General features: G+C 38.4%; 3 protein-coding genes across 3 annotated transcripts; all 3 read left to right on the forward strand.

Moving 5' to 3' along the window:
* The first annotated feature begins 2,000 nt into the window (after positions 1–2,000).
* On the forward strand, positions 2,001–13,829 carry LOC146704780 (protein mono-ADP-ribosyltransferase PARP6-like). Its single transcript, XM_085465305.1, has 24 exons — positions 2,001–2,006; positions 3,096–3,142; positions 4,161–4,272; positions 4,778–4,884; positions 4,989–5,049; positions 5,679–5,769; positions 5,856–5,922; positions 6,025–6,174; positions 6,258–6,399; positions 8,228–8,359; positions 8,799–8,894; positions 8,995–9,087; positions 9,169–9,294; positions 9,388–9,453; positions 9,603–9,670; positions 9,927–9,975; positions 10,136–10,248; positions 10,355–10,427; positions 10,555–10,624; positions 10,703–10,782; positions 10,885–10,948; positions 11,026–11,110; positions 11,240–11,312; positions 13,773–13,829. Exons 1-24 carry the CDS (start codon positions 2,001–2,003, stop codon positions 13,827–13,829), a joined length of 2,028 nt encoding a protein of 675 aa, XP_085321431.1.
* Positions 13,830–14,093: 264 nt separating this feature from the next.
* Positions 14,094–15,988, forward strand: LOC146704781 (ribonuclease P protein subunit p25-like protein). Its single transcript, XM_085462154.1, has one exon. It carries the CDS (start codon positions 14,094–14,096, stop codon positions 14,748–14,750), a length of 657 nt encoding a protein of 218 aa, XP_085318280.1. The 3' UTR covers positions 14,751–15,988.
* Positions 15,989–16,407: 419 nt separating this feature from the next.
* Positions 16,408–19,792, forward strand: cox5aa (cytochrome c oxidase subunit 5Aa). Its single transcript, XM_085462156.1, has 5 exons — positions 16,408–16,561; positions 17,644–17,760; positions 18,954–19,075; positions 19,168–19,289; positions 19,385–19,792. The coding sequence occupies exons 1-4, from the start codon at positions 16,489–16,491 to the stop codon at positions 19,279–19,281; spliced, it is 426 nt and encodes a 141-aa protein (XP_085318282.1). The 5' UTR covers positions 16,408–16,488; the 3' UTR covers positions 19,282–19,289; positions 19,385–19,792.
* The last annotated feature ends 912 nt before the right edge of the window (positions 19,793–20,704 follow it).

Here is a 20,704-nt window from a genome sequence, read left to right on the forward strand (position 1 = left end):
TAAGTCAAAAATAATCAGTTTGTCATAGTTCAACTTCCTTCATTTGGCAACCACAGAAATGCAAAATCTAACATGCACGTGCTGTAATGCAGTGGTAACATGCCGCTCAAAACATTTAAACCAGACCCACCCAGAGTTGACTCAATTCAGTTTTATTTGTATAGTGCCAAATCACAACAACAATCACCACCAGGTACTTAATATTGTAAGGTAAAGACTCTACATTAATACAGAGAAAACCCCAACAATTAGATGACATATAACAGCACTTGATAGTGACAGTGGGAAGGAAAACCTCCCTTTTAACAGGAAGAATGTCAGGGATGGCTGTGTGGCAGACATGACTCAAAAAGGACAAATGGAAAATTCAAAAGCAGCTCTACTGCTGATCTAAGAATGACAAAATGCATAATACAAAATAACTCAGGCTACACAGAGGAAACAAGGCTCTAAGAGGAAGGAGGAAACACAAAACACACAAAGCACACAGCAAGAGGGAGAACACGACATGGGGCAAGAAAAGACAGACATACTGTATACACACACTGATGATGAGGGAACAGGCAACAGGTGTGAACAAGGTTGAAACTTACAAAACAACAAGTAAGAGGAAGAAGAGCTGAATACAATGCACACAAGACAAGAGACTATCAAAATAAGACAGGAGATGACACTTAGACCTAAGACACACCAGCATGACAGAGGAAAAACACTGAGACAAGAGGGGAACTATAAATGGATATAAATAAGCTCTCCTTAACCAAAGACACGATAACAGGAACTGAACCAAAACAATATAAACAGAATACAGAATGAAACCAAGAATAATTAAAATTACAAACCAGAGAAACTCAAAACGGCGACAAAGAAACCTTCAGCAGAACCAGGATCAGCGAGGGGCATCCAGCTGGCCACGACTGGTTGGGAGTTGTATTCAGCACATATTTTCACACTCTCCAGAGTTTCATTAAACCAGTAGGCCAGTCATTTCTAATCTCTCTTTAAAATGTTTATGTGTAATTCACATGTATAACACCTTAGATGATTTTTAAATTCATCCACTTTTTTATAGAAAACGACATAAGTGAAAGGAAAGGCTTCTCGACAAGGATGACGCCCTTTAGGGTCTACTAGTCTGTTAAACTGGGTGTAAGTATACAAATTTTACACTCATTTATGACTCATAAATATTCATACAGTGTGTGAATAGCGTAATCCTCTGAGATTACAGCACTGGCTCCAAACTGGCTTTCACTGACCTTCCATCTATATGTGGATAAATCTGGAGCCGCCAGAAGCAGCGAAATGCGCCGCTGATTTCCAGATTACAGATGGGTTAAAAGCTCAAACAATGATGCAATGAAATCCAAGACGCCATCCCTCTTCTTACTTATCTTTTTTCAATCTTACTGCATTCAAGCAGAGACAGCATCACAACAACAACATGGGTAAATGTGTTCATTTTTGTAATATTGTAGATCACAGAGCAGTAGGTTTTGTACCATTTTACATTGTTTCCACTATTTTGTCCACATTTTTTAACAATATATGTGGATATTTTTTAAAAATTGTAAATTAATTGCAAACCCTACTTTGTCCTGAAATCTACGTGCAGCGTTTAACAAATTTATTAAACCACCGAGCAGTGAAAGGCCTGATTTAACAATAATGACAATGGCAATTTGATTTATATAGGACACTTCATTACATGCAAACTCAATGTGCTTAACGCAGAAAAGGAAGAAACATAAAAAATAATAATAATTTATGAAAATCATTTTTTCTGTTTCTGTCAGTCAGTATGTGCAAGCACTTTAAACAAACTGATATTTGGAAAATTGCTAAAATATAATTATTGTTGTTATATATTGATTAAAAAGCAGAAAAATAGTAAAACAATATTATTTTGTTATTTGCTCGTATTCCTGAACAGAAAGAAAATATGATATGTAGTTCTCGAAAATTATGCTTGACAAATTTTTGACTTCGAGAGGTCGGGTATGCCGGTACACATTTGGGTATAAAAACATAATTTCAGTTCAGTGAATTTTTTTGTTTGTTTGTTTGTTTGTTTTAAACAGGTGTTTGACAGATTTCAAAAATATTTGTGGTTTTTTATTTTTCTGCATGTGGTCTAAAACATGTTTTACCTACTGTATGTCAAACAAGTCTGGGATTACAAAGCAAAAGCTAAAGGAAGGATTATCAAAAGACTTGATATAGCATCAATATTACATCTATGCCTATAAAACGTATAAATCGATAAAATTCTGAGAAGCCTTAGCAGTGACATTTAAAGTTTCAAAAAGTTGCAGTTTGACTTTTGTACATTTACTGCAAAACATGTCGAATAAACCATAACCTGCCCCCCCCCCTCTCTCTCAACAACTCAACAGCAGCTCTCTCTTGTGGACAATCTGCTGAACTGTGACTTTTCTGTCACAGTGTCAACATACTGTGCAACTTAGCAAAAATGATCATGGTGTCATACAGATTACAAACCATACAAACGAAACTTCTAAGATAAAATCTTTCTCTTTAAAAAAAAAAAATGATTTGAAACTGCAGTCAGTTATTGTTTGTTAACTGTAACTATTGTATTTAATGTAAAATTAATGTCTATGGTGTCAGTAGATTGTGTAGATAGATTTTTTTTACTAAGTAGATTTTGTTCTCTGAGCTATTCGAGTGGGTAAAATGTTTACCAGATATGACAGCATTCCTCTTGGTTCAGTTCTAGCTTTTGACCTTTTCCCAAATCTGTATCAGATTTGTTATAATCTTAAAAGTGGACTCTTTACAAACACATTTACTTAATTACGTCACCAATTTATTTGAAATATATTACCTGTAACAATGGGTGTATAAAAATAATGAAATTATTCGGCCTTTTTTGCGTTTCATGTCTGTTCCAAACCCCAAAAATGGCAGTTTCCTGTTTGAGACATGAGACATTTATACTATTGTGTCCATCCCTGTAAATACACAGGGGACACTTAGCCATTCATGTCTAAGTGGATTACCCCAAGAAAAGCACTTGTTTATTGAAGGTGTGTACAGATGTATGCAGTCCTATAAGTGTCTAATCTGACCAGATTGTGGAGCAGCGGGTGACTGCTAACAAGGGTAACTGCAGATTAAGGTCAGTTTGCGACACAGCAGACAGAAAACAAGGCTAATAAATGCCAAACATCACCTGTTTACCCATCTTCCCTCTGAGGGAGCTTTGTTCTCATCACTCCAGGCACTGATTAATGCGCCTGGCTTTTAGGTTTCTACCTGTGCCACATAAGATACTTAAAGAGATATAGGAACAGATCCACATCAGTCTTTCATCTCACTGCACTAAGTGATCAGGCTGCCAGTGTCTGGAGTCAGTCATGTGACCAAGAAGTCAGGCTGGGCATGTGGGACTTCCTGCTATTGAAAAGAGAAGGCACCGCCAGCAGAGCCTTCAACAGAAATGGAGTATCCTTTTTTCTTGCTACATTCTCCTGAAGGAAAGGTAAGATTGTAACCTCGTAACCTGCTGTATCATTAGCATTAGCAAACACATGCTCTACTCTTATGAGCAAAATATGTTGATGTGTTGTTTTATTTACTTTTCCACTTAATGTCCGTGCACAGACTAAAACCAGGGAAACAGCAATTATCTCGACATAGTTCAAGATACTCAGAGCAACCTGCTCATTCATACATCACAGAAGTAACTGAACTAATTAAGCCACAAATGTTTTTCCCAATAGTGTTTCAGTCACACAGGAATGGACACTTTGTTGATTGTTGCTAAAAAAGATATAAGGACACGATGAGTCTACAAGCTCCAGATATCCACCCCCACCACCAGCACCACCACACTTTTATATACATGTAGAGGGAGTTATCCTTTTGTAGGGCAGAGGATTGCACTAGCCTTTGCAGTGGGTAACCGACAAGAAAATCAATTAAAAACATAGTTAACAGATCAACTGACAAAAAAGAAGTAAATAGCTGAAGCCCTCTCTTGCTGGTTTCTTGCTGAAATTGCATCACATTGTGGTATATATTCTGTTTTTGCATTTTCATCAAGCAAATGGCTTAAATGAGGCGCAAGTCTTAGCAGCAGGGCCAGCTGATTTTGTTTGGGTTAATAGAAGGTTTAAATTAACTCTGTAAATTAGAGGATCTTTTGATTGCCAGCTTTTCCCGTCAACCCAACAGGAGTGCCAGGAGTGGGAGGAGCGCCACAGTGACGACGACGCTGATGCAGACGAGATCCTGTGTGGAATCCAAGTAAACATCAGTTTCAGTGTCTTCCTATTACAACCTTGTAGCATTTTTAAAACCATTCAAGGATAAAATATTGTTGCATATAAAAGATAATTAAAAACAAACAAAGCATTGCATGGTCATTCAAGAGCTTGATAAAAGTATTTGTCAGGAACAATGATTTCTCCTTTTAATGATTTCACACTAATGCAAACAAAATTGTCTACATTGTAAACACACTTCTTGAAATCCACTTTTGTTCACATACTCGACTCATTTAAAAATTTTTCTTAATCTTTCTGTTGCAGTGAGTTTGTGTGTATTTAAGCAAAGCCAACAACTGATATGTTACTCTGAGGAACATGTTTAGTTTCTTTTTAAAAAAATCTCAAACAAATCTTTAGAGAGTAAAAATACACAATGACTAGCTTGTTCAGATCACACATGATCAGCTTTAAACTGTATCAATACATGTCATCTCATACACTGGAGTTATAACGGTGTAACTTCCTTTCATCATGCTTCATAGGGGGAGTTGTGGAGTCAGTATCCCGCTGACTTCTGTCGCCACCCCTGGCTGGACAGGGACATCGAGGCAGTCAGGACTCTGTATTCAGTCTCTGCTGTCTCTGTCAGGTGAACTTCTGAACATCCCTCCTTGTTCATGGCTTTTAATAGAAGTGATCCATGGTCCTTTTTAAACTACATTTTCACAATTTCCCTTCTTTTTTTTCTCCTAGGGAGTACGGGTCAATTGATGATGTGGATGTGGACTTAAAAATGAATGCTAACTTTTTAGATGTGAGTTGATTTACATCAATATACAAGTGAATTACATTTTTATCTGTTATTCACCAATTTATCTAAGTAATTAATTATCTATCTCTATGTAAAGTGCAGCTAATATGTGAGCCCATGTTCTCGATTTGATCAGCTCTCTTTGGATCTATAAGTTAACCTAATTTTATCTTGAATTAACCGTCTCAAAACCACTTCCGATCTATGCTTAGGATCATTATCCTGCTGGATCATATAGTCACCACAGAAATATGACTTTCTGACTTATAGTTTGATGTCCTAAAAAATGTCTTCACTGTCATATCAGCACTATCAATACTGTTGGTGTGCCCAGAATAACTCATATTTTCAAGCACAGAGAGGCAGATCCTAATCAAATGAAAAGAAGTTAAAGAGTCTTGTGAATTTAAAATTATGCATTCTGGGAACAGTATGGATTAAGCTTTTCCATTAGTTAGATGTTTTATGTTATCACATTTATATCTATAGAAGAGACCACGTTTTTCTTTTGTGACTATGCCTCTGTGACAAATGGATGTCTGGAACCTTCTGACCACAACTGCACATGCATTGGTTAAAGTGGCATATTCGCATGACACCTGAAAGTGTTGACATCTTTTTGGTGTCCACAGGAGGTGGCAGCCCAAGCCTGGAGGATTAATCTATCGGAGCCTGTCGTTATCCGTCTGCAGTTTTCTATGTCTCAGTATCTGGATGGACCTGGTGAGCAGCAACAATACATCCACATGCAGAATTCACTTCAGTCTAAATCAATGTGACACTTGATCAAGTGATGTTTCTCACTGCAGCACCTTCAGTTGAGGTCTTTCAGCTGTCTAATAATAATAACTTCAGTCTTGGGAAACAGTTGCAGAAGTGAGTGTTCATAGATTAACTGCTCCAACAGGACACATCCACCGTTTTTATTTCAGTCATAGCTCATCTGAAGAAAGCCAACCTTTCGTTTTTGTTCTCCAGTATTCTCACAGTTTTCATATCTCGGGTGTGGAAACACCTTGCAAACGACAACGCTGTAACTGGGCAGAAGAGGAGTCACAGCTGGTTCAGGCCAAGTGGAACCATCAAGAAATTTTGTGCAAGACTTAGCACCAGGCTGCCACTATCAAAGTATGAAAGAGTTAAATGACACAGCTGTTTTACTGACTGAATCCATTAGTGCATGGATCTATTCACTCCTGTCTAACAATCAGCAGGCTAAAGGAGCTCCAGGAACCGGCTGCAAGACGCCGGATCATTTTACCAACAATGAAGCTGAACCGTCTCACAAATCATACAACTTCCTACACCATCAAGAATCCCGGTGAGCTCTTCACCTCCACGCCCAGCGGAAAGGTGAGGGAAAATATACTTCAAAATACATCGATGTGGAAAATTGGTGTGTGTGTACATATTTTCTATCTGCAACTGTGTTTCAGGTTCGGGTTCAGATTCTTTTATTGATAGCCTTAGGTAGATTTGTTTTGACGCTAATTGACCTGACATCAAAAACTATATTCACATATACATGGTAAAAAAGGAGAAAAGACAGAGTGCTCCAGGCTTCACTAAAACAACAACTTCAATCCCTGAGGCTATAAATAGCACAAAAAGGCTAAAAAATGAAAAAATCTAAATTAATCGATTCCAATTAAAATGAATTAATAGGTGGAATAGATGTGTGCACAGTTTGATGCTCTGTCATCTTCCGAAATACAAAGACTAAAAGTAAAAAAAATTAAAACTAACTCAATAACAGATCCATCAAACAGCGTCTTAATGATGTGAAAGGTGAACAGTTTCCACAAGAAAAACAAACTATCAAAATTCAGTCTTGCATCAGTAATAATCCCTGTGCACACATTACACAGTATGACCCTTAATGTTTGTGGCATCAAGTGTGCGGGACTTTTTTCATTTGGTCTTTAACATGTTGAGCTGGAGATCAGACTCTTCAAACCACCTGTTCAATAACCGATCTGCGGCTGGTGTCCAAAAGACTAATAATGGCATTTAATCTGCATACGTTAAAGTGTTTGTCCTTTCAAACATCCTCTGACACATGTTCGTGCATCGTATAAACAGCAAGGAGGACAGGACACACCCTTGTGAACCAGCAGATGACCTGACTTGGCCAAACAGAAGCCCATTCACTGTCTGCGTTCTGTTAGAAAGTCCAGATTATGACTTAAATCAAATGGACTTAAACAAATTAAAACATGACTGAATGGTGTTAAATGCAGAAGATAAATCAGTAAACAGTAAAGAGTCTGACATGATATCCGTCTCCTTCCAAGGGTTTAAGGAGCAAATTAAGAAGAGTAAGTGTGGAGTCTTAGACTCCTCTGTGAAGGTTATACGCAAACAGTCTTTCAAAGATATTATTAAGACTGAGGTCAAAGCCTCTGGTTGAAAATCACTGCGGGCTTTGGGGTGACTTGAATTTGGTAACAGGGACAATTTCAGCATTCTTCCACACACTGAGGACATGTATAACTTTAGGAACTGAATAAAAGATGTAGTGAAAAACCAGGCCCAGCTTGTTTGCAGTGTTTAAGCAGCCTTCCACATTTACTTGTCTAATCCCTGACTCTTGTTTACCGTAATATGAAGAAATTCCTTTACAACTTCACTAGTATTAAAATGCTGGTTGTCCCTTAATGTGTGGCTCAGTTCCTGAAAGTCTTTGCTGAAATCATATATGTCAAACGGATAATCAAAGCAGTAAGAGCATTGGCAAATTCTCTGTCTGAATGGTAAAACCCTCTAAAATGCCATGCGTGCTGGTCTTTGCTTTTCAGCTCTTTGGTGGCTGCCTGCAGCTCTGATGCCTCTCCCTATTGAAAAGCATATCTCTTTCTTTGAATTGTGGACTTAACTACTTTCGTAACCCATGGCTTATTATTTGAGTACTTTAAACCCTCTTACATGGAATAATCATATCTCTGCAAAAAGAAATATATGAGCATTATATGTCCACAAAATTGTCCAGATCACCTCCACAGGATTGCTCGAAAACATCCCAATTAGTGCATTTAAAGCATTCCTGCAAACAGAGCACTCCTTCCTCAAATCTGTCTTTGATGTCAGCAATCTGGACTTTATTTCAGTCTTTCCAGAGTTGTTACCTTTTTTTTAAAGTTCTGAATATAGAGTGATATTGTTTGTGACCCTTCTTCCACAGAGGGTGATGGTCTCAGCAGTGAAATCATCAGCACAGCTTAACACTAAACAGCTGATGGAGCTACTCTTCACATCCCAGGCAATTGGGCACTGTAAGACCACACCAACTCTGCAGCACGGCTTCTTGGTGCAGGTGAAAGCTTACTCTAATCTGAGGGTTTGAGTTCTCTTGCTCATAGGGGATTGTCTGAGTTCTCTTAAATAAATAATTTAGGGTCTTAACTTTGCAATATAAAAGGCTTTGAGTCATTTATTGTTGTGAATTGGTGCTACTTAAAAAAAAATTGAATTGCTTGTTAAAACCTGCGTTTGCTAGGGGACAACCAATCACAAGATAGTTGGCTTGAAGAGAGGGAAGCTACTGAAGGGCTGGTGCAAGGCCTGGGATAAGATAAATAATGATTAGTTTGAACTGTGAATCATGGAAAGCGACACTATTAAGAGTCCAGTTACAAAATATGGAGCTGGAAGCAGGAAAATTGACTTTAAGCATAACATTTGAGCAGGTTTGTGTTGATTTTGAATTATTTTCTTAGAAAGCTACTTTGCCTCTGTTTTCTTTGTGTGCACAGATAATGAGGTATGCTGAGCAGAGGATCCCAACACTGAATGAATATTGTGTTGTTTGCGATGAGCGGCACGTGTTTCAAAATGGGCCCATGCTTAAGGTGCGAGCTCTCGATAAATAATTAACTGTTGGTTGAGCAGCTATTCAGTAAAACTGAGCCTTGATTCTTCGACAGTATTCTCTACGTTGTGTGTTTGTAGCCAGCGGTTTGCACCAGGGAGCTCTGTGTGTTTTCCTTTCACATGCTGGGGGTTATGTCTGGAGCGACAGAAGAGGTTGCCACCGGTGCAGAGGTTGGTAAGCTTTTAAATATTTTATAGCAGGAGTTATTACAGTATGGGACATGAGTAAGGCAATAATCTTTGCTGTTGCAGGTGATCGACTTGTTGGTAGCCATGTGCAGAGCTGCCCTTCAGTCTTCACGCAAGAGCCTTATTTTTGAACCGTACCCTTCTATTGTCGATCCACACAACCCCAAAACTCTCGCCTTTAGTCCAAAGGTATCAGCTGAATCAAAGTTACCACTGGCGTGATCCGTCGTGCACTATTCAGTGTGTCATTTTATTGATTTGTTTTCGCTTTTGTTGTAACAGAGCAGAAGCTATGACAGGCTGCAGAAAGCTCTGGACAATGTCTTGTTGGTCAGGAGGATGGCACAGGTGAGGTCTTTCAAAGTAAAATCTACACTCTCATTTTCAACAATTACACATCGGTCTGCTGAATGAGCACAAACTCAAAGCAGGTAAATGATTTCCTGAACTGGGTTTATTAGATTATAATGATTAAATTGTCTTTAAATCATACTCAGGGTCCATATTCTGAGATTAAGAAGCAGCTGGACAAGATAGACCCTCTCGCACATCCATTACTGCAGTGGTGAGAGACTAAATCTGGATGTGTTTTTAGTTATTATTTAGTAGATCGCTGCATATCTGTCCTTTTGTTACTCACTCGCCTCAGTAGCCATTCATCGAGTCTAGTTCAAACTTGGCAAGCGCATTGTTTTGGGCTAAGTAACTGCAGCGTTGCGTCTGAAGTCGTTTAAATGAAAGTGTTAGAAAAGAGTAACTTGAGTGAAATCCAGTTATATTTAGGTTAACATCTGGATTTGCTTTTGTATGTTTTACAACAGGATTTTAGCAAGCAACAGATCGCACATTGTGAAGCTTCCGCTGAGCAGGGTATGCCCAAGCAGTCAGATTTATTAGCAGTCTAGCTGCAAGCTTTAAAGCAGTTGTAGACTAGTTAATAATTAGCAGCCACATATCAAATTTCACACTGTGCTTTCTATAATTTAATGTTTTTTGTTGTTGTTGTTTTTAATCAATTGCTATTTAACAGCAACTGACGTTTATGCACACACCCCATCAGTTCCTGTTGATCAGCAGCCCTCCATGTAAGGAGGCTCACTTTCAAACTGCCAAAAAGCTTTATGGCAGCACCTTTGCTTTCCAGTAAGTGAAGTCAAAGATTTTTTTTTTCATGAAATTTTCACATCATCACTTATACAGTATATAGAGCATGATCCATGCTTAGTAGATCATATTTCTCTTCTTTCAGTGGTTCCCACATTGAAAACTGGCACTCTATTTTGAGAAACGGACTGGTTAACGCATCTTACACAAAGTTACAGGTAGAATATATAAATTCTAAATGCTTATTGTCTTTGATCACCGTCTGAAGTTACAGACAATTTCAACATAGGAAATTTTTATGTGGATGTTCAGACCACCGAAACCTCTCCCTTCTTTCTATTTTAGCTCCATGGTGCTGCGTATGGGAAAGGCATCTATTTGAGTCCCATTTCAAGCATATCATTTGGATATTCTGGTAAGAACTCTGTTTCTTGTCTGTCGATTACGAGTTCTTTTTGCATGTTTTTAAGAGTATTCTTCCATTTTTCTTTAGAGATGGGGAAAGGTCAGTACAAAATTCCTACTAGAGAAGAACTCTTGCAGAAATACAACCGAATAAACCAAATCAAGCAGGTCGGGTTGTTCACATTTATCTAAATGCTGCAAACATTCACTCTGGAGTACAATATCCTTTTTTGCTTTCAGTATCTCATCTTGTATTTCTATATGTTTTAGGAACAAGTGGGGGAAGGCAGGTTTTTGCAAAGCACGAACCTAAACTGCGTTGCACTCTGTGAAGGTAAATACGGAAGACCCCACAAAGCAACAAAGATTTATTTAATTGCGTGTGATGTGATTTTGTCTATCTGTTAACAGTGATAACTTCAAAAAACCTGCAAAAACACGGCAACATTTGGGTGTGTCCGGTTTCCGACCACGTGTGCACGCGGTTCCTCTTTGTGTGAGTAAGACAAAAAGCAGAAAGCAAAAGCAAACAATGAGAAACAGTTCCAACATTTTTTTTCTTCAGAAAGTTAGAACTCTGGACTTTATTTGAGCTTCCTAAAAAGGCTGCTTTCTTCTTCCACAGCTATGAAAACGGGCAGGTGGGAGATATCGACATAAACACCCAAGAGGACAAAATCCAGCAGGAAATTTCACGAGTAATTGCTTCAAAGCCATGCTGAGAAAACCAGGATACATACACACATATGTCATTTCTGTTCTTTATAATAAAAACAAAAACTGTGAGAATGAATATTGATTGTCTGTGGCTTTTTCTGGTTTAAGACTTTAACATGAAACACGGAGCGCCTTGAGGTAAAAATTTATGTCTTGCACAAGTGAAAAACATTCACATGATTTAAACAAAAACCTCAAAACTGAATATGAGAAAAGCATACACACCACATGTATGCTGATGTTTATTGTGGCTAGCACAGTGGTTGGCACTGTTGCCTCATGCAAGAAGCCCCTGAGTTTGAATCCACTGGCCAGGGCTTTTCTGTGTGGAGTTTGCATGTTTTCTCTGGTGGGATTAGGTTAATTATTCTAATTTAGCTATAGGTGTGAATGTGAGTGTGAACAGTTGTCGAGTGGTAACCTGTCCAGAATAGACCCGGATGAGGACAAGTGGAAAAGGATTTATGGAGTGACAGCTATGTCCTAAATCCATTAAATTGGAGGAAAAAACAATGTGCATGACAAGTTTTATGCTAACCAGACTCTGACTTAGTTGAACACTCCAAAAAATAACTCTTTAAATTAACTTAAAATAATCATGAATAGGATTTCCACCTTACTAAATGTCTTACTTTTGTTGGACTGATGTAATTTGCCTGGATTGGATCAACTCAATTAAATTAAGTTGGGCTCAACTGCAGTAAATAAGCTGAGTCATCATTATTTAATTAAGCTGGTCCAACTAAAGTACATGAAGTTGAAAGAATTGAATAATGCTAAAATAAACCAATTTAATCAGGTGGAAATCCTTTCCATGTTTTTTATGACCATTCAAATAGTTTTTTGTTTGAGTACACAAACACATATTCACGTGTATATGTACATATACATACATGCACACATGTGCACAATCAAAGTCAACAAAATCTATGTGATATGAAATAAACAGTCAATCATCAAGTCCTAAATGGAGTACAAAAAAGTATGTACATACATGTTGATCCCTATTACATGCTCAACACTTTCAGATTGATCACATTCATCACCCCCACTTCCCCTCAGCATTTGTATATAATCACCCTACAAAAACAGAGAGAAAAGAACAGGTATGATCCATCCATATTGTATGTATCTAGCAGTTCATCTATAGATGTATTCATCAGACATTAATTTCATATTCTTCCAAAAGCATGTTTTTTAGAACAAACTAATGCTTGAACATTCCTGTAATGCAGGTTCACTTTAACCCACGGTGATATTAGTTTTGCAATATGTACTTTCTTCCACAAGATGGGGGTGTGACCATTAACTCTAAGGACCTTTTCGATATAAATACAGCGGATCAAACCCCACAACTGTTATGTTATGAAAAACATAAACTGGAGACTGAAGGATGTTTAAACTGGGTACGCAGCTGGGCGCTGGAGCTTCTGTTCATTTTCCAGCAACACTAAACATGTCAGATAAAAATAAACACTTGGGGAGATTCTGGAGCGTGCGCAAGGCCTCCAGTGAACCACCTTCAAATATTTAATGAGTATTCTCGGGATGGGAATGCTGCTGTTAACTGATGTTTATGAAAAGCAGATAATTCTTCTGTAAAGCAACTTAATTTGAACAATGCATTTCATGCTTCTGCTGATTGTTTAACATGGGGTGCATACCATCCTGCGAGGCAGAAATGCACCATTATAACAGCATGCTGATTCCATATGAGCCCTCCAGCTGCCTCCTCACCTCCTCCCTTGGATCAGCTTCTCTAAAGAGAGCTGCAACCAATGCACCTCTGTTCCCATCTGGATACTGATTTTCTGTCTTTCTATTTAATGTACTTGTGGTCTGACAATAAAAAGTAGCAGCTCCAAGATGTGATTGTCCTTGTACATGTCATTTCTTAAAAAGAAGCACAACTTTTGTAACAAGGATTATTTTGGGGTCAGCCCAGCAGGCGATGCACTGAAAGGAGGAGAGCTGTGAAGCTGCTGTAATAGCCCAAAGGAAGACATTTCTCTTGGACCATATGGCTCTCTGATGATAGCGCACTGGGAAAATAATCTTGAAAAACCACACTCCATTATATACTACAATGACTAGCATTGCTCCACATCTTGAGTGAGATTGGTTGTTTGGTGTCATATCTGCAAAACCGCACATTAAGAATGTCAGCAAAGTGGCACAATTGAGTCGAGTTCAGTTAAAACAAAGATTTATTTCAGCTGCGTGCCTTGATCTCATTAACTCGTGTTCATTCGTCTGTATAATTCAAGCAACCACACAGACAAAACCATTCCCAGATCCCTTAAGCCTTTTAACAAGAAACCCAACTAGCTGAAATATACAGACATTATTAAATGAGGCAAAATGTTGCATGTGCCTTTAAGAGCACTATGTCCCACTCTACATGTCTCTCTCTGAGCCTCATATGTGTCTGTTGGCATCAGCTGTCCTCAGTGCTGAAAAGAGCAAGGACATCTTTTCCTTCACTTCAGTGGGATTAGTGGAAGAAGTGCCCTCTTTATTCTGCTGGCTGCCATCTCAGCGCTCATAAAGGCAAGATGAAAAAGAAGCTTGGACGGAGAAGAGAGAGGATCAAGATAAGTGACAAGTTTAGATTACAGAGCCATTCAGCTTTTACTTTCTTAGAGTAAAGGAACAAGAACAATGTTTTAGATCCCAAAGGAGACATACAAATAGTCTGTTACTGCAGCTTCCCGCACTGTTATTTTGCTGCTTTCTAAGTAATGACTTAACCCAGGGGTCAGATGAACAGTGCTATATGTGGCACTACAATGGAACAGCAGCCTACTTCATTCAGTCCCTCTGTCCAGATCTCGTTGCCACTTCCAAAAACTGCTGGTGAGAACAACTTCAGGAGAATCAGCCGCACAGAGGACAGCATTCCCTATCCGATCCCAGGCTTGGCCGCAGACATCCTGCACATGCGAGTAAAAGGAGGAAGCAAGATTCGCAGCTTACTGCAGTTTGCAGCAGCTCGCATGCAAGGGGAAGTAAGAAACCCAAATGGGATGTCACTAAGACAGGTGGTCTTCACTGGCTCAGGCAGAGGAGTCACAAAAACTATCACCTGTGTGGAGATCCTGAAACGTAAAGTTGAAGGTCTGCACCAGGTGTCCAAACTCTACTATAACACAGTGAAGGAGGTTTGGAAGAGTCCACAGCCTGGAGCACCAGGTATAACCATGGAGCGGAGAGTTCCTGCCATCTGCATCTATCTATCTAAAGATCCTCTGGACCCCCAGGAGCCTGGATATCAGCCACCACAAATCAGCAGTGTTCCTACAGAGGATGCTGAGAGACGGAAGGGTCTGCTCAGGACGGCTCATGCTCACTCATCCCCACACACAGCCAAGAGACTCTGTCTGGATGATTCGAGTGCATGTCCTCCCCTAAACCTCTGATTACTTCATGAGAAATAAGAAATTTGGCATTTGCATAGATTTAATAGATTGTTGTGTGCTCCGTTTTACAGCATGAAGCTTTCTTGAAGAAAATAATACCTCTGCATTTCTGGGGGTTTATCGTGATGCTTATGTAAGGCATTTTGCTACAAAAGTAAACAGTTGTGTCTATAATGCTTCTTTGCAATACTTTGTCACTTTGTTGTGAAATGTAACAGGTTAACATATGACTATAACTATTATTATCAACAATATCAGTAATAGATTTGTAGTCATAGAGGGGGAAGTATTTTAATCCTGCTGAATTTCTATGTTGCCTCACTTACAAAGAAATGAACAGTCTCGGATTTTTATGAGAATTTAAAGAGCTAGTGGCTAAAATTCCTCCTGAGATGTCTTACTGCTGTGCTTACCGACAGTGATTTCTCCACCAAGTACTAAGTCATGTTTTGCTTGGGGATTAAATACTGATTTCAGTCAATGTCAGGCATTCAACTTTGATTTTTGATTTTTGGTTAGTATTCTATCTCTCTTCATTAACATGAAACTACCTTAAAAATCAAGAACTGATCATTTCTTTGTAAACTTCTGCAGGGGATCAAATGATTATTTGCCCCACTTTATAAGCTGATGATGGTGTTTTAGTGTAGTTACATTAATAGTTAGTTTACTTGCAAATGAACAAGCAAACTCCACTGTGCCCAGCTGGGAAAACAGCTGGGGAAAGAAGCATACACAACAACCCATGCTAGACACTAATGACCACTGTCCGGGGTCATTCTGATGCAAAAAATCAACCAGTAGTCATGGAATTGGTCATAGTCATTTTAAATATAAAGAACATGTTTTGCATCAGTTGTCTATATTCTGTTTTCTGCCTGTGGAAATAATTCATGTGCACAATAATGGCTCACAAGAGCATACGTTTTTGGTTTGTTTGACTGACTTTTATAATGATGGTACTCTTTTGTAGTAGAGTCACATCAATAAAAATGAATCATAAAGTGACACAGTGGTCAAGTGGTCACATCACTAACCTCCAGGTTAGTTGGGACTTCTTTGTGTAAAAGCTGCATGTTCCACCTGTGTGTGCTTTCTCCCTCACAAGAGATTGTTATTTTTAGGTTAACTTTGAACTGGCAATCGGTGTAGTTGTTTATATCTGTGGTAGACCGGTGACCTGCATAGGTTATGTGTAATGCTCTAGTTCGCCTTTGACCCAGGCTGAATAAATAGTAAAGAACATGAATTTAATTGTATGCATCTTATTTTTGAGGTTTTAGTGTCTGATGACATGAAATAAAAGCAGTTTAAATGTCCAACATTGAAGTTTTGCACACACACCTTTTTCATGCACATCACCACTTATATCTAACTAAAATGATCATAAATCTAAAATGTTCTGCTTTAAGAAAGCTCTGTGTCTTACAGTTTCAACTTGTGTGCAATTCTATCATCAAGAACCTTTGAAACATCTATTTTGTATCGTTCGCATTAAAAAGAAAGAAAGAAAAGATATCCCATAAAAAAATACTTCTCTGTGAGAATGACATTGCAAATATTAACATGTTTTCCCAGTTGTCAGTCCTGCAATTTCTTTCTAGGGAAGTCAAGGGTAAATATGAGCTGCAGTTTGCGCGTGCGCAACAGGAGATTGCGTACGTGCCAGGCTAACACAGTTAGCACTAGCTTCCTTCGGACAGACCGCACCGGTCCGTGTAGCTCGCAGTCTCGCATCATGTTCAGAGCCGCCGTCCGACTGTCAGTCTCCGGTGTCCGAAGTTTAACTCGGACGCAACCAGGGAGCCGAGGTAATTCCTAATTCAGTCACCCATTGTAAATATATTAATCTGTAATTGATATAGTTGCTTAGAAACTGTTAGGGAGACAATGTAACGGAAATCAAGTGTGACTGTCGGCACATTTGCGGTTCCTTTACGGCTAAGCTAGCTAGCTTTTATTCAAGAAAAATCGCTATTAAATAAACATTACGAAACTGCATTATAATGATTCAGCCATGATATCCACATTTTTATTCAGTCCAGCTTTTTCCCACGTAAACTGTGGGTGTGGTGCTTTGAAAAATGTCCTGTCGTTCTTCTTGGCGGAGTTTATGTCCTTGTCATGACCCGGCAAGAATGCTTCGTCTCGGGCCCTGTGATTGTGACTGCTGACGCTAGTTACTAAGTAGGCTAGGTGACTGCAGGAGAGTTCAGACAACTAGAATTCAACATCAAAACGGAGTTTGGCATAGATTTTTATGAAAACAAACAGAATACTTTTTTGCATAGTTTTGCATTGTCTTGGTGTTTCTTTAGGGGTCAAAAAGTCTAAATGAGAAATGTTCTTTGGGTTGCAGGTTAATTAGTATTAACATGATACCTGAGCACATGCCTAAGTCATATTGTTTCATTTAAATTGCTATTAAATATAACCTGAGGACCATGTGACAGAAATTTCCGGTATGTCACGTCCTAGTGTGTCAGTCTGCTACGTGCAGACTGATACACAAGGTAGGTCATATCAAGACGGTGGCAACTGCATCACATTACAAGGAAGAATTTGTCCTTTTTACATCGCAGATACAATTCCCGGCCTCTTTATTAGATACACCTATGAAATTTAATACTGGCGAGTGCAACAACACTGATGCCGGAATGACTGCATTTTCAGTTTTAGTTGGTTTGAAGAAAAAGTTGTTTTTATTATTATCATTATTATTATTGAAGTTAGAGTTGGGGTGGTAGTGTAAGTGTCCCTAATATTTCGCCCGTCATGTATGAAATTTTTAAAATATGATGTAGCCTGGTCCTTCCGCATTTATTTAACATTCACTGTAGGTTTCTTTTATTAGACACAAATCACTGAAAAAAAAATCTGTCTTATCATGCAGCTCTTCTGGCCTCAAGGTGTTATTCACATGGGAAGCAGGAGACAGACGAGGAGTTCGATGCCCGCTGGGTCACTTATTTTAACAAGCCAGATATTGACGCATGGGAACTGAGAAAAGGTACGTTTCTGGAATATAGTAATGTTGAATCAATGTAATCATTGGAATTGTTATTCATTGCTGAGGTATGTTTGTCTTGAGTCAACAGAAGTTATTAAAAAAATGGCCTTGTACAATTTTGCATTAAGAGGCTTAGTGAGATTAAGATTTAAGTAAACAGTCATAGTTTGCAATATAATGATTAAAATTGCATGTTTGCTTTGCATAGTTAACAAAAATGGTTGAATCTGTTGGTCAGAATCTGTTTACATTTGTTTCGATTCATTTCCTATTGTAAAACCCATATCATAACAATGTAAAAACTGAGCTTATTATAAGAAAATCAGTTTTCCTGATGAGACATTCACCCCTGATATTGTTTTAGTTATATAGACTGATAAAACTCATCTATATTGTTAACAGCTGCTAAACACTGACAGAGGCTGTGTGTAGTTTATAAATAAGCACTAGACAACAGTGGTTTGTCTAAATCAGCGGTCCCCAACCTTTTTTGCGCCACGGACCGGTTTATGCCTGACAATATTTTCACAGACCGGCCTTTAAGGTGTCGCGGATAAATACAACAAAATAAAACTAGTACCAGTACCGAAAAAAAGATTTATTCACAACACACGTGAAAACACCCAGGAAAACCGAATTAACGATAAAAACGATAACAAAATAACGCTGAAAACCGATAAAAACCCTGAAAACCATACATTTCACACCTGAGCCTCAACTCTCACGGCCCGGTACCAAACGACTCACGGACCGGTCCGAGGCCCGGGGGTTGGGGACCGCTGGTCTACAGTATGCAGGTTTATGTCACAGCTGATTTATCGAATATAACAGCCTACCTATGTCCATTAAATCTGTCAAACGTGACAAAAGCAAATAAAACCTTTTTATTTTTGAGTCTTGGATTAATACAAATTTGATCCATTAGTAAGTAATTTTGGCAGCAGGGTGGTGTATGGCACCAGCTCAAAATAGACTCCTCTGATAATTGAAACAGGGGCATGTGCCCATTAAGTGTTCGCTTCATTTATAGAGCACTTTGGTAAAGAGGGATTTAAAATACTGCTTCAAGCTACACCGAAAATAATTTGATGAGAATGGTTAGTCGTTTTATTTATTTGTTGTTTGCGCTCAGATCCCTTAGAAGTCTTTTTCTCTGATCTCTGGTTTAAATGTGTTGTGACTGCTTGTTTCAGGGATGAACACATTGATTGGGTACGATTTGGTACCTGAGCCAAAGATTCTCGAGGCTGCACTGAGAGCCTGTCGGAGGTTAAACGACTTGGCCAGCGCTATCCGAATTTTGGAAGCTGTGAAGGTGAGAGAAAAGGCACATGAGAGAAAATTGCCAGCCAGAGCCTTTGTAGTCAGATAATGGTGATTAATGGGTTTTATTGTTTATTTCCTCAGGACAAAGCCGGACCCCATAAAGATATCTACCCATACGTGATCCAGGAGCTGCGGCCTACTTTAAATGAGCTTGGCATCTCTACACCTGAAGAGCTCGGCATTGACAAAATTTAGCAGAGCAGGTAGTAAAATCATCTATTCAGTCATGTTTATTCTCTTCCATGTGTGTTATAAGATGGCTGTTTAACAGATGTCTATATATGTTTGTTTGTTTCAGATCAAAAAACATACCCTGGACTCAAAACCCTCTTACTTCAATGTTTGCCTCATAAAACGCGTGCGATATTTAATTTGGCCTTTATTAAGTTCTGTTGCTTGTAAAATATTGTTGAACATAATAAAGGAAACTGTATCTTTGAGTGTCACAAGGATATGGAATATTTTTCAATAGTCTGAGTAATTGTTGGAGCAATATTTCATTACACGTTGCTTTAATAGAGAACAAAGTGTCACCAAATGGTACATGTTGTCCGAGTGTGTGTCTTGTAAGATTCACATTTTACCACCAGGGAGCAGCATTTCCATATGAATGTAAAATCATTCTACTGTACTCAATCTACATCTGTTTTCTTTTTTTTTTTATTTCAGGGAAAAATTATGTGCGGGTAAAATAAACTTGTTCAAAGGGAAAATTGTGTGATATTATTATGAGCAGATGTCTGAAGTAAAATGTATTTTTCCTGATAAATATCTTTTTATGGTTGTTTGTCCCTGTGTGTTGGCCCTGCGACAGACTGGCGACCTGTCCAGGGTGTACCCCGCCTCTCGCCCTATGACAGCTGGGATAGGCTCCAGCGACCCTGATAAGCGGAAGCGAATGGATGGATTGATGGAAATATCTTTTTAAGAATTGACATTTTTCTAAGTTACATTTTGTATTGCGAGTATAATTGTCATTTTAAAATTGCTCAGTTTGTGTAGTCTGCCCCCCCCCCAAAAAAAACAAAAAAACATGACTGAGTATTAAGCCGTTCCTCCATGGATTTTAAAAATCTGACTCATCATTTGGAAATGTGTCTTTAGATGTAGGAACTAAAAGTCAAAGTTGGCAAAACTATTTCAGTGCAAAAATGTAGCTTTTTATTTCCAAATATGCCTCAAAAATTTAGTGCAGTAGAGTCACATTAACAAATGACTTGTTCTTTAGGCTTCTAGACTGTTGTTTTTTTTTAGGTATATTTTAAGGAAGCTTGGTTTGAAGTGATACTTTTGTGTAATGGAATTGGACATTTTTAAAACGAGTACAGGATCATTTCTGTGCTTTCTACACCGGTAAAACTAAAACTTTAAAAGTATCTAGTATAAAATTAAAACCCCTTTAATAGATCTTCAGCTGCTTATTATTTTTATCTGTATGAACTTATTTCTGAAAAGCTAAGACACTTGATAGTATTATCTTATTGGTAGCCTACTAGAATATTTTTAGAGGTGCAGGAAATGGGGGTTATCTACTCTGTGCCACAATGGGCTAGTTATTATTGTCCGTGATCTAAATACCACAAAACATCCTGCAGAGCATTTTAATTTCGATTTCTCT

Source organism: Copadichromis virginalis, linkage group LG7, assembly GCF_057382275.1.
Source record: "Copadichromis virginalis isolate Kocher_CV1m ecotype Utaka linkage group LG7, C_Virginalis_male_GT1.1, whole genome shotgun sequence".
Lineage (NCBI taxonomy): Eukaryota > Metazoa > Chordata > Actinopteri > Cichliformes > Cichlidae > Copadichromis > Copadichromis virginalis.

Bases quoted from the DNA above. Each gene is read 5' to 3' on its own strand.
- LOC146704781 (XM_085462154.1), top strand. From the start codon at position 14,094: ATGAACAGTGCTATATGTGGCACTACAATGGAACAGCAGCCTACTTCA.
- cox5aa (XM_085462156.1), top strand. From the start codon at position 16,489: ATGTTCAGAGCCGCCGTCCGACTGTCAGTCTCCGGTGTCCGAAGTTTA. The intron at 17,761-18,953 runs GTACGTTTCTGG...TGCTTGTTTCAG, and splicing joins CGCATGGGAACTGAGAAAAG to GGATGAACACATTGATTGGG. The intron at 19,076-19,167 runs GTGAGAGAAAAG...TTATTTCCTCAG, and splicing joins GAATTTTGGAAGCTGTGAAG to GACAAAGCCGGACCCCATAA.
- LOC146704780 (XM_085465305.1), top strand. The intron at 4,273-4,777 runs GTAAACATCAGT...CATGCTTCATAG, and splicing joins AGATCCTGTGTGGAATCCAA to GGGGAGTTGTGGAGTCAGTA. The intron at 4,885-4,988 runs GTGAACTTCTGA...TTTTTCTCCTAG, and splicing joins GTCTCTGCTGTCTCTGTCAG to GGAGTACGGGTCAATTGATG.